The 13,889-nt window shown below is 39.8% G+C and overlaps 1 protein-coding gene across 1 annotated transcript in view; it reads left to right on the forward strand.

Annotated features, from left to right (window-relative positions):
• The first annotated feature begins 1,841 nt into the window (after positions 1–1,841).
• The window catches only part of LOC138043708 (zinc finger protein 420-like), a 25,569-nt gene continuing 13,521 nt past the window's right edge, over positions 1,842–13,889 (forward strand). Inside the window, exons 1-3 of the mRNA XM_068890117.1 lie at positions 1,842–1,929; positions 2,051–2,147; positions 7,671–8,477. Coding sequence (XP_068746218.1) covers positions 7,696–8,477 — 782 coding nt within the window. The 5' untranslated portion in view covers positions 1,842–1,929; positions 2,051–2,147; positions 7,671–7,695. The remainder of the gene's footprint in view (positions 1,930–2,050; positions 2,148–7,670; positions 8,478–13,889) is intronic.

Here is a 13,889-nt window from a genome sequence, read left to right on the forward strand (position 1 = left end):
TACGTGCTGCTTTGCAAATTCACTTGAATCCGATAACACGGGTTCAAAACGTTTTATTGGACGCTTGATTCAAGTTTTCCTTTCATGTTTGTACTGTTGTAGAGCTCTATCTGCCTACTCTATCACCGTATCAGAATTAAGTCAACATCTTTTAATCTCGCAACGAAAACCGAGAATGCGTTTATTAAAGTCAGAGAGATCGTACTTATCAACTATAGTCTTTCATTTGCCATTCTGTACAAAATCCTGTCGGTTACATAACTCGTTCCTTCCAAGATACAGGTTTCAAAACATAAGTCATTGTAATCGGTTAACTCTGTAGTCAACAAGTCACGTTCGTCCACAAAATGTATATATACGATTGCCTCTCAACATCCTCCGCCATTTTTGTTTGATGGTAAATCGCGAACGACGCGAATCATTGCGTGGGAATTCGCTCAGCTGTCAACATTGGTAAAAATGAGGACATGTGATTGGCTATCAGTTAACCCTCGTGGGAATACCGGATCTCGCAGGAGATCTAAAAATAACTTAAGAGGGATTACGATGGGAATAGGGCCAGTATGAGGGATTACTTCTCTTACCTTCATAATCTCTTGCTCTGAGTCAATAGCCCATGAGGCCGAAGGCCGAATTGGCTATTGACTCAGAGGCCATGAGGGCGAGAGGAATAATTGTTTTAGTTAAATCCAACTAGTTGGTCAAAAAAATATCGAGACAAAACATCTTTCGCTAGTTAAAGCTACACTTTAATTGTTGTTTTGGTTTTCAAAGCCGGCGCTTTTCGCTACTAGTGGGCTATAACAAATAGCCTACTGGTAGCTCAACCAATCAGAACGCAGCATTGATAATAGACCACTAGTTGGATTTTACTAAAGTGTTATATTCACCGCGCTACCCGGTGAATATAACATTTTGGAGGCACGGCTGCTAAGCCAGTCAAACACTTTTCGTGCCTTTTTATCTTGTTTTAGCCCGTTCTTTTGCACTTTCTTGATATTCACTTCTAAAAAAATTACACTAAAACAATTATTCGCCTCAGGCTCAGTAAATATTGGGAAATATTTACCTCGAGTACGTCTCGGTAAATATTCACCAATATTCACTTCGCCTTCGGCGAATAATTAGCAATTATTGAATGAGGCTGAGTAGGATATGAAGAATTCTGCAGGTCGAGGATGGTGTTATCCATCAAGGCCGAAGGCCGGGTTGGATAACATCCTCCGAGATCTGCAGAATTCTTCATATTCTACGAAAGCCGAATTCAATAATTGCTTTATTATTCATCCAAAATATTTTCTTCGCTCAAACTTCTAAACCTACTCGCAGCCATTTTTCTGCTTAGCAAAAATAACACAATCTCGTCCCCAGCCTTTTTCGGTGAACGGTTCAATAGTTTGCAGCGGGCTGCACTTTTGACTTCATTTTGACGTCATCGGTTCAATAATCTGCAGCGGGCTGCACTTTTGACGTCATTGATTCAATATGAAGAAGTTTCTTTCCAAATTTGGTGAACAGCAGCTGGTTATGGTGAATTATGCGTGTGGTTTTAACCAATCAGAAACGGGGAAATATTTTGAATGAATAATAATTGTTAATTATAATTCAACACATTGATACACTGCCCAAATATGGTCATAAAGCTCTCTATTCGGCGATAGATGTAGATTTTGCAGGAGAATGTGAAAATGACGGATCGGCGTGGCTTCACAAATGTGTTGCATAATAAAACAGTTGCATTGTAGCGCTCAAATTTCTGTGATAACACATATTTGTCCTGGACAATATAATTAACCATACATGACATCCAGATCTTCTTCTCTGTCAAATCCGCTGGACAGAAAGAACATTCCTTGATTCAAACGAAGTGAGTCCGGACGGGGTTATAATTATTTCGATCTGTTGTGAGTAAAAGCTCCCTTAAAGAAGGTAAGAATGTTTGTTTTGCTGCATTTTAAGTGATAGATCAGTCTCTTGGAAGTTTTCGTATTGTTATAACTTTGTGGGCCTGTCTCCTTCTCGGAAATAATCATGGCTGCTCGTTCTTCAGGAATCGATCTGAATGACCAGGAGCCCGTGATGGTTTTCAAATCACAAAATGACCGGCACGATAAACAGTTTTTAAGTCAAAGCGCTCATTTTCAAAGGTTAGTATTCTGTCAGTAGTACATGTACTTATATGGGTTAAACACGTTAAAAATTGCTGTAAAGCCAATGGTCTAGTTGAATTAAGGACGTTCGCGCTAATTGTTTGTGCGCAACTTTTACTGCGCAGGTAACGTGACTGTATTATGTCACGCATTACTTCAAGCATAAGTTAAGATCTTATGGTGACAAAAACGCCAGGGAGAAATTTCAAGGTCGGCTAAAGAATGGCACGTTCATTTCCAAAAGAGAATGGACCTGGAGGCTGGAAAAGGTCGCTAATAGGAAAAAAATAACTCCATGTCACTTCTATTTTGTATATACAAGCGAAGCTACCAGTCCAGATTAATCTAAATTATTTTACAGGTGTCGAAAAATTTACTTATCAAAAAACTATCCTCTCCCAACTAACATAATTGTCTCTCTGGACCTGTGCCCGCTTTCGCCCATATCTCGATATTTCTGCACGGGGTTCTGGTATAAAATCAGTCTCCGGTGAGGATTCACTTAAGCTACTCGAACTTGAACCGACAACTCGATCTACTACATCACTATATTCGCCCTTTGGGTTCGGGAACCACCCAAGGTCTTTATCTTTCCACTTCTCTGGACCTGTGCTTTCACTTGTTCCCACAGCCGATGTGCCATCAACTGAGTCAGAGGAGTAGCGGGCATCCTTTTTAGAATGGGGAGTCGACAAACAGCCACAATAGCCACAAGTTGCGCCATCAGACCTCATGAAATCCTCGCATTCACCACAAGCACATTTCCCTCTTTCTATTCCTCGTACATCCTTGCCCATTTTCAAGTTTTCACCATACAATCACACGCCATGCAATTAACTACTTTGTGCGGAGGTGAACATGGTTATATGAGTAACACTTCCAGTTTGTTATTTCCACTTCTGGTTATTTTTGTCTTGGATAGGTTGAGGGGGGGGGGGGGGGTGGGGGAGGGTCAGATGCTTTTGTTTGGGTATTTTTAAAGGGTCATGTATTAATCCATTCCAGGAAGTGGGAGGGCTACGACTTTTTTGGAAAAAAAAATGTCTAAAATACCCCGGCCCACCCCCACCAAAAAAAACGTACCTTCCCTTACTTTCATGAACATAGAACAGAATTATATTCTCCTCCTAATCCTCTTGAATAGTGTGTACCTATGAGGAAACAGCCAGAGATTATATTTCACAAAAACCACACTCCAGAAGATGAGAAAGATGGCAATGTAGAGATAAGATACAAAACACTAACCAACTAAAGATAACTCCTGCTTGAAACTTCGTTGCTATGCTCGAGAATTTTTTTTTTACAAAAACCTTTCCTCGATCGATCCTGTCTTGGGTTCCAGTCCTTCCCCGACAGGTCATGCAAAATTGTGACAAACTAAATTTTCCAAGAGCTTCGCAACATCACATGGATTTTACTTGTTTAGATCATCAGTGACCCCTTTTTTTAAGACACGAATCACTTGCTGCTCTTACAAACCGCAAAATATGATGAAATGAAAAAATTTACAATGTAAGAAGTTATCTTTTTTTAACATTTTCTTTCTTTGTGTCCTGAGTTCCGGAAGTACGTATAGTTACAACGGGTAGCACTTGTGAAAACACTCATTCAGGATTAACTCTACTGTTTACAACATCCACAGTTGCATGTAATTATCTAAAAAACCCACTCCTATATTTCTATGCACAGGAACCTTCACTCTAACATATAATTTTTATGGTTTTCGATGGCTGAGTAAATGAGGCTACATCCCATTATGATGACCTATCTATCGAAATTAGGGCATTTTTCCCTTGCATTTTTTTCTACAAAACAAAGTCGGTGATCCCCCAACTTTTTTTCATTTTTGGAAGAAGTAATTTATGACCTAACTTCAGGCGAGAAATGAAACAAATTTCAACATGGGAAGAGGCCTACTGACTTGTTTTTGGGGTGTTACTTAGTAAGGACGTAATGGTTAAGTAATTTGAGAGAATTTGCATGATTTTCGTCAGTTTCCAACTTTTGTAAACCAATTACCCTAAATATTATGTCATCATGCCACGCCCATGGTCACATGACCAATAAAAGAAAACTCTAAAGTTGGGTATTTAATCAGTGGTTTTGTAATTTGTATTAGTTTTTGCATCCAGCTAAGTAAGGCTTTCTTTTTATTTTGAAAAATATTTTTTTAAAGAGATAAGGGACACTGAAATAGCCATAACATTTTCAAAAAAGATGATTTGAAGAAATCATTGCTCTATCTGCCAGATAAATCACAGGCACCCCAAGCTCATTGTGAGTATGGGAGACAAAAATATAAGGATTTGTATGAGAATCCCAACAAAAGGCTTAAGAAGATAATTATATGAAAAAATGATTAGTGTTAAGGCTTGATAAACACAGTTACAAAGAGCCTACAGCTCTACTTTGTATGCAGTCCTATTTGCTTGTAAAAGCAGCATGAATCCACAAGATTACTACGACTTTCATCTAACAATTATTTAGTTATTGTCCTCATTTTGTTCACTATGGCTTTCCTTCTTGCATCTTTCAACACCTCCTGGCTTGGGGAATGGGTTTTTAAATTTTGTCAACACAAAGGAGTTGTGACTGCCATTGGACGTGACTGCGCAGTCGTGTCAGGACCCAGGGAAATAAAGAAATTTCCGGCTTACAAAACTACGGTCTGCCACCCCAGTAAGGCTCAGTTTGCTATCAACGGTCAAAGTGGTGGCCATCCTTGTGATAAAGCGCATCTTTCAAAAGCTGTTTTTTAGCAAAATTACCGCCTGAGGTCGCTGGCGGGACTGCTATTGCGTTGAGATGAAAGTTCAATCTTTGTAAATTAATTCTGATGTGGTAATGTGACGGTGAGGACATTTTATGCAGGAATATTTGACTCAAATTGGTGGTTCCTGAGAATTGGGATTTTATTACACCGTTGACAACCGAGAAATTGAAATATGGCTCAAATCGGGTCTGGAAAATAACCACACAGGAAGGAAACTACCCACAATAGCAATATGTTTAGGCTTTTTAATTAAGAATTTTTTCATAAAATTATCTTTATAAGCCTTTTGTCGGGAATCCCATACAAATCCTTATATTTTTGTTGTCCACGCTCACACTGAGCGTGGGGTGCCTGTGGATAAATTGCTATCCAGTGGAAAACTCAATTGGTTTTGCTAGTGTTTGTCCACTGGATAGTGATTTATCCAGTGGATAGCATTATCCATTGTTTCAAAAATTGGGGCTAAGGCAATTGCACCAGCAGCAGCAATGCTGGTATCTACATGTACGTATGAGACAGTTGCTTTAATTGTTATGATGTTAGTGCAGATCACTGCAATCTTTCGATATCCTGCCCAGCAATAAAGGTATGCATCAGTACATCAAAAGTCAGGTACTTAAATGGCTTGTCCTCAGTGGAAAAACTATTTTACCTCACAAAAGTAGAGACTTTAAGCAGAATAACAAGAATTCAACGAATACATACAAACAATGACTTGGGCTTAAAAACAATAGAAGCTGCTTACAATACCAAACAATAGCAGGTTATGTGAGCTACTACATTATTAACACAAACACTAATATCTAGGTAAATATTAGAAATGAATTAATTAAAGTAACACTACAATTTTAAAAATACACTGTATGGATCATCTTCAAAATGTCTGGGTGTTAATATTATTTTGATCACAATGTATCATGGCAACAACATGCCAACAATATATGTACATATAGTTCATTCTCTAAGAAAGTTGCTGTCTTGAGACAGATGAAATTTTTACCAAAACCAATACTACAAAAAATCAACTTCATGTACATGTATAATACAACAACAAAATGGTTCTCTATATCATTGTGATGTGGGGCTCCTGCTCCCCTTCCCTGATGGAAGACATTAAATGCATTCACCTAAGGGCCTTGAAACTTGTTTTTAGATGCAAGGTTTTGATGAAACATCCACCAAGAAGGATATAGTGGACTCTCATATTTCTTTTATAAATGCAAAGCCCATTGGGCATGCTGTGGCACATGTAATAGTACCCGTATAAAGAGCCTTAATATTTGAGTAAACAGACCAGATACATGAATATTGTACTAAACCTGGTAGCTGATCAACTTTGAAACATTCAACGCTTGCCACTTCACGTGAAGACTAGTAAACGTTTTCTAATGTAAAAATATTTTTTCTAAGGGCACATTGTTAGTGTCAAAAAGAAATGATCAATTTGAATATTTCTTGGAACACACCACATGTAGTGTTTGATGGGAGGGCATTTATCCTTTTGATGAAATAAATAGGTTTTTTTCAATTATAAGCAAACTTTTTTAAAACTGTTAGTTATAAGTTTTTTAAAAAAGATTGTATATGAATTATGTACAGTAATCTTTATTAATTAATTTCCTTATATAAAATATAATTTTGTAGAGAAGCCTGAAAAATTCAGATGGCGGTGTTGTGGTCAAGTGGTTAGGTGACGGGTTAATGAACATTCCCAGGTTCGAGTCCTATGTCCATAGAAATATCTCCATTAACACCCTCTATTACGGGGTCACGTATCAATTTCCCGAAATTTGTTTTCCATCTTTACTGTAAATTTGATCACTGTTGAACGGTCACCTCTATTAAGCGGACGCGGTCACCCGGACAGTGAAAAGACTAGCGTAAAGGGGAAAAACCTTCCCATGCAAATCCTTATAATTTTTTACCCTCCTACTCTGGCCGCCTGTGGGCCCGTACGCCATGACAAAGGGTCAAATATCTTCCCGTCCGGCCCTCCCTCCCAGTCAATAAGTACATAATACAGCCCTGTGCAGAAAGGTCATGGGAATATATTTTAGCATTTTGTGCCCTTGGGGGCATGTAGATATCAGGCCCCAGTTGTTTAAAAGGTGGATAACGCTATCAACCGGATAAATCACTATTCATTGGATAGCGCAATTGGTTTCTCTATGACTTATCCACTGGTTAATGATTTATCCGGCGGATAGCGCCATCGATCGTTTGAACAACTCGAGCCTGAAGTGTTGGAGACAAAAGAGGTAATCTCCGCAGTTAATGGGCATTCGCAATTGGTTGTTTTACTACTCAGTCTTAAACTGCTACTAGGATCAAATTTTTATCCCTTGAATTTTTAGTTTTAACACATAGAATACCAGGAAAGATTAAAAACGCCGTTAACGTTTTGGAAATATCTCCATTGGTTCCCGATTCCCGATATTTAAGTTTGAAAAATGTGTACTGCCGTCGCACCGGTATATCGCAATATATTGCCGTACCGTCGCACCGGTATCGCGAGATCACGAGTTCAAACCCCGTTGAAGTCCTGAATTTTTTAGGCTTCCCTACGCAATTGCTAAAATTGCGTTCAGAACTGCGAGGATCATATCTTCACTTGATTTCATATCCGCAGTTCAATATGTGATTCATTTCATTTATCATTTCATCGTTGATTCATTCATCGTTGATTCATTCATTCTGTCGGTTGAACGTTGGAGGTGAAAATGACTTCTTTTTCTGTTGTATTTTAGTGCTAAGTGAGATCGCAATCTGTTAATGATGTCAAGATCAGTTAAGCAAAGGAACAACCGTACTTTCAACAGGGGTTCTTGGTGTCCAAAGAGTGGGAAACATGAAAGAGTGCATACTGGAGAGAAGCCTTATCAATGCGAACAATGTGGAAAGAGTTTTAGAAAAGCAGAGTATTTAAGGAGACATGGAAGAATGCATACTGGAGAGAAGCCCTACCAATGCAAACAATGTGGAAAGTGTTTTATCTATGTAGGACATTTAAGAAAACATGAAAGAGTGCATACTGGAGAGAAGCCTTATCAATGCGAACAATGCGGCAAGTGTTTTAGTCAAATGGAAAATTTAAGGGCACATGAAAGAGTGCATACTGGAGAGAAGCCTTATCAATGCGAACAATGTGGAAAGTGTTTTAGCAAAGCAGACCATTTAAGGAAACATGAAAGAATGCATACTGGAGAGAAGCCCTACCAATGCAAACATTGTGGAAAGTGTTTTAGCCATGTAGGAAATTTAACGATACATGAAAGAGTGCATATTGGAGAGAAACCTTATCAATGCAACCAATGCGGCAAGTGTTTTAGTCAAATGGGAAATTTAAGGGCACATGAAAGAGTGCATAGTGGAGAGAAACCTTATGAATGCGAACAATGCGGCAAGTGTTTTAGTCAAATAGGAAATTTAAGGGCACATGAAAGAGTGCACAGTGGAGAGAAACCTTTTGAATGCGAACAATGCGGCAAGTGTTTTAGTCAAAGTCATAATTTAAGAAAACATGAAAGGGTGCATACAGGAGAGAAGCCCTATCGCTACACACTGGCTATGCTTGTGGAAAGTGTTTTTGCGAAGCAGATAACATAAAAGAGTCCATACTGGACGAAAGCGTTATAAACCTAAGCCAGTTGGAAAGTCTTTCGCTTCAGAAGTTCTGTAAGTGCAAATGAACACAAACTAGAGGTGCATCGCCCCTGCACTTGGCAAGAACATAGTTCAAAAGAGAGTGTAAAACACGGTTGCTGGGTGTGCCAGGAAGAATTGAGCAGTGAGGAGCTTCTTCTTGCACACTATCAAAATCATATGACATTTGAGGAGCCGTCATCTTAAAGTAGTTGGGTGGCTCTTTAATGCATTATGTTTTAGAGTTTTTTAGCTCTTTGGCGATAATGCATGGTCGGCCATTTGTTTGAAAATTATGACAAGATATACGTGCGTTTTTTTGCCACGTATACTTGCCATCTTTCCTGCTCTGTGAGTTTTTTTCCCTATGTATGTGACTGTTTTCTTCTCATGCGTCCGTTGCACGCAAACATACGCCTAACAAACAAGCATCTATATGCGTACAACACGACCAATATATAGGCAAACATATATTACAAACAAACATGTTCATATGGGATCATAGCAGGTCGTCGTATAAGAGGCATCGAATTACACCGTCAGAAATATACCACTTCGTGTATGATAGAGCTGAAAAGTAACTTCAGTTTGAATCAAGCGTGGCCGCAATGGCCCCGTTAATTTCGAGCAAGGCTTGTTTCTTATTCATTGCACACACAGTAGTAGTGGCTGTTGGCTCCCCAACAACGGATTTGTTGGAATCCGTGGATTGTCTCTTGAGAGACTGTGAACGTTACTTCTTAAATACTAACCAAAACATGGCAGAAAACTTAATCGTACGACTCCAGGTTACGATCGATTCAGTTCGTGGATTGCTCGATTCCTTGGATCGAGGTGAGGCAGGAAATACTGCGAGAATTCTGGTTCTTGAAAGCCTGATAATACAGCTACGGACCTTATTAAGCAGATGGGAGTTGCTGGCAATTGTAGCTGCATCGTGCACTTCTATTTGCTCTATCAGGGGATTGGCAACAGTTTCTCCTAGAAGTCGCCGACCTCGCGGTATGAAATATCGTTACCTTAGCTGGAGTTTCACCGGAATACGATGCGATTTACCTGATTTCACATGACGGGAATGATCCCATATGAACATGTTTGTTTGTAATATATGTTTGCCTATATATTGGTCGTGTTGTACGCATATAGATGCTTGTTTGTTAGGCGTATGTTTGCGTGGAACGGACGCATGAGAAGAAAATAGTCACATACATAGGGAAAAAAACTCACAGAGCAGGAAAGATGGCAAGTATACGTGGGAAAAAAACGCACGTATATCGTGTCATAATTTTGAAACAAATGGCCGACCATAATAATGATATTGCCCTTCGTAAATTTAAGAAAGCTTCAGTTTGATCATTGTTAGCTTTCATTGGACGCTGCCTCCCCGTGTTATGCGTTTAGCCTTTTCTAAGCCGCGTTGAAAATTAGAATATTGTTTATATCTCTAAACACTATGTATTTTGTGTCCTACCAGTTTAAACTGTGGCAGTGTCCTTTTATGTGTTTTCAAAATAGTCTTCATAGATTCGGCTCGAAAACAACAACTTTTTAAGCAACGAGCCTCTTGAACCACAGGCAGCGTAAAATGTCTTGTAGAAAGACTCGGCTGGCATCGTAATGGACAATTTACATGGCTTATATGGGGAAAAGGAAATGACGAAAAACACTGTTAAGTCTTAACCTAGAGTGAAGAAAAGGGGGCAGAAAAGCGCCTATTCACGAGCTACCCATGTGTATCCCATGAGTTAAATCGATCCGAAGGAACCGTTATTTGCCAGTGAGCTGTGCGTTTTGTTAAAGCGATACTGTCGGTCTTTCTAGAGAGGAAGTCGACTGGAAAATATCAACGACCGATACAACACTCTTAAGTCGAGCCAAACTCAAACTATTTTCGGCAAATACATCGTAAGCAACAAATTGCTTCATATCAAAGTGTTCCTGGCGGAAAAACTCGTTGCCTTAGTCAATCAACTTTCCATGGAGTCAGATTCTGTTAAGTTAAAGGCCATGTGTACACTTCCATCACATGTACTTCACTTTACGAAAGTTGCTTGAGGATCATGAAATGCAAAATAAACCATAGACGTAAATCTTAACTTAAATCCTTATCTTGTTGCTCATCAAAGGGAAAGACGAGATCCTAAAGTTTTTTTTATTAAAGCAAAGATTTCTTAGCTTCAGTTTAAGAACTCTCAAAGGGACACTGTCACTGTCTGCGCATGCTCGTGTAGCTGATCGAAACTTGAAAAAGTCAACCTGACTTTTTGAAGTTACTAACCATCACAAATTCAAAATGGCGTCTAGCCGAGGAATCGGACATGGCGGTAAACGCATCAACTCAGGGCGGAAACGAAAGGTCGAAGGCAGTGGGGAATTTGCTTTAGATAAAGATAGCATTTGCTTTTGATAAACTTGATTTAATGCAAAATATATGCAGAATTCTTCAACTTACCGATATTTCCATAATGGCGGTCGAGCGTGACAAGTCTCGGAGAGAGTGAATGCTACGGCGCATGTGTTTATTAAGAAAAACAGTGCAGTTGAAAAACTGAATTGCGACTCTTTACAAGTAAGAAATATAAGAAATGATTTATAACTACTACTATTGTAAAATTACAAAGCGACTACTCTTAGAAATTACTTAAATGCTTCCCTCGCATCTTAACGATGAATGAATTTCCAAATCTGCTTGTCTTTACAAGAGGCGTGGCAAACCTCCTCTGCCCTCTCAGCTCATATGACCTAGAAACTGAGGGAGGCAGGAGGCTGGTAATCTTACTACGTGGATCATTAACAATAGACTTAAACAGGTGTTCTGTTAATTTTTCCTGTTGGGCCCTGATGGACTCAAGCCCTGCTAACTGAAGGGCGTCCGAGTAGTGCACTCTGGGAAAAGGGCCCTCCTGATAGGGCCCTCCTTTGCACTCTTTCGAGCTCGACTTGTAGATACTTCGGTAGACTAATGGAAAACAGGACAAGCGTATCTAGTAAAGACCTAATACATGCGCAAAATATGTTACAAGATCTGAAGTAGGAACATGCGCACGTTTAAGTTGAATAAGAAAGAACAGTTTCTTAGACGCTTTTTTAACAAGTTCTTCTATATGGTCGTTCCAGTTAGCGTATCATTGATTGTCAAGCCGAGTAGCTTAATGTTCTGTATTTGTTTGATAGGAGTTCCGTGTATGCAAACCCTAGAGAGTTAACTCTTTAGTCTTCTCGCCATTAAGCTGGAACAAAATTTCCTTGGACCAATCGTAGATTGCATCTACTGCTTCTTGTTACCTGCTCTGTTGTCCTTTAGGTATGCTCTCTGATACCGTAGTGTCATGAAAATATTTCCACATGTTGAAGATACTTGGGACACTCAAGTCATTAATCATCAAAAGAAAAAGCCAGGGACCCAACTTTGTCCCCTGTGGCACTCCAGACGGCACTGTGCCCCACTCTGAAAGGCAGTCCTTTCCAAGTTTAACTCTTTGAGATCTTCCTGAAAGGAAGTCAATGACCTACTTGATTACACTTGACCTGCTTCAATTTGTTGACCAATCTTGTGGTCTATGAGGTCAAAGGCCTTTCGATAATCAAAGAGGAGGACACGTACAGAAGCACCGTTACCATCCGTTGCTTCGAGCCACTTATGAATCATACTAATGAGTGCCAACACGGTTGAAGAACCAGATATGGTACCAAACTGGTTGGAGTCAACTAGGCTCTCTGGGGCAGGTTTTATGTAATCAGAAACAATAAAGTCCTCAGATATTTTCGAGAGGTAGACGTGAGAGAGATTGGACGCAGTTCCTTTTTTGGGTCGGTGACTTGCTTCACCTTGGGCAGGGGGGTGACATCTGCAATTTTCCACATTGAGGGTAGTTTTTGCTCATTGTATGAGGTGTTCAGGATGTTTTGAACGGGAGTAACTAGGATTTCGGCGTACTCCTTCAACACCCAGTTGGAAAGGCCATCCGGGCCCGGAGCTTTATGCTTATTCAGGTGAAGCAGGTTTCTGTACACTCTTCGCACAGACACCTCTCGAAACTCCGGATTCTCTTCTTGGGGCAAATGTAGGGCCACACGCTCCCTCTCGATGGGCATGTAAGGTTGAAGTGGCTCCAGTAATGCATGGTTTATGGAATTAGCAACTTCTGTTGGAGACAAGTTGTTGTTTTCAGGAACATTGAGGAAAGAAAATAGTGACGAATTTTGCCTTTTTGATCCACTGAGCTCATTCACTTCCTTTCACCACTGGCGCGAATTGACACCTCTAACATCTTCCACCTTAGAAGTGTAATACTTTGCTTTACACCGTTTCCTTTCTTTATTTACTGCATTACGGTAGTACTTGTACATCAGGCCTGACTTATTGGCGTGAAAAGCTTGCTGGCGCAGGCGTATTAGCTCCTTCAGCTTGACCGACATCCAAGGGCGTCCTTTGGGTAGACTTTGATCGTTCTCTCTGGCATGATATTACTCTTGCCGATTTCAATCACTTCGTTAAAGAACTGGAGTTTTTCCTCACAGGTAGGCTGACTGGTGACAACAGACCAATTGATGCTACTGAAATACCGACCAAGGCACGTTTTATTGCTGGAGGCGCGGCTGCTAAGACAATCAAGCACTTTTTGGGCCTTTTTATCTTGCTTTAGCCCGTTGTTTTGCATTTTCTTGATATTCACCGCTGAAAATTACAGTAAAACAATTATTCGCCTCAGGCTCAGTAAATGTTGGGAAATGTTTACCTCGACTACGCCTCGGTAAATATTCACCAATATTCACTTCGCCTTCGGCGAATAATTGTTAATTATAATTCAAAACATTGATAGACTGCCCAAATATGGCCATAAAGCTCTCGATAGATGTCGGTACCTCTATTCGGCGATAGATGTAGATTTCGCAGGAGAATGTGAAAATGACGGATCGGAGGGGCTTCACAAATGTTACAAGTTCGGAGTATTTCATTTGTTATCAATGTGTTGAATTATAAAACAGTTGTAGCGCTCAAATTTCCGTGATATCGATTAGCCCATATCACGCTCGCTTTCACGCTGGTGTTGTCCGGGACAATATAATTACCCATACATGAAATATCTATCTTCTTCTCGGTTAAACCCGCTGGTCAAAAAGAGCATTCCTTGATTCAAAAAAAGTGTGTCCTGGCGTGGTGATAATTACTTCGCTCTGTTATGAGTAAAAGCTCCCTTACAGAAGGTAAGAATGATTGTTTTGCTGCATTTTAAGTGAGTGATCAGTCTCTTGGAAGTTTCTGTATTGTTATAGCTTTGTGGGCCTGTCTCCTTCTCGGAAATGATCGCTACTATTGAAAT

Source organism: Montipora capricornis, chromosome 3, assembly GCF_036669925.1.
Source record: "Montipora capricornis isolate CH-2021 chromosome 3, ASM3666992v2, whole genome shotgun sequence".
NCBI lineage: Eukaryota > Metazoa > Cnidaria > Anthozoa > Scleractinia > Acroporidae > Montipora > Montipora capricornis.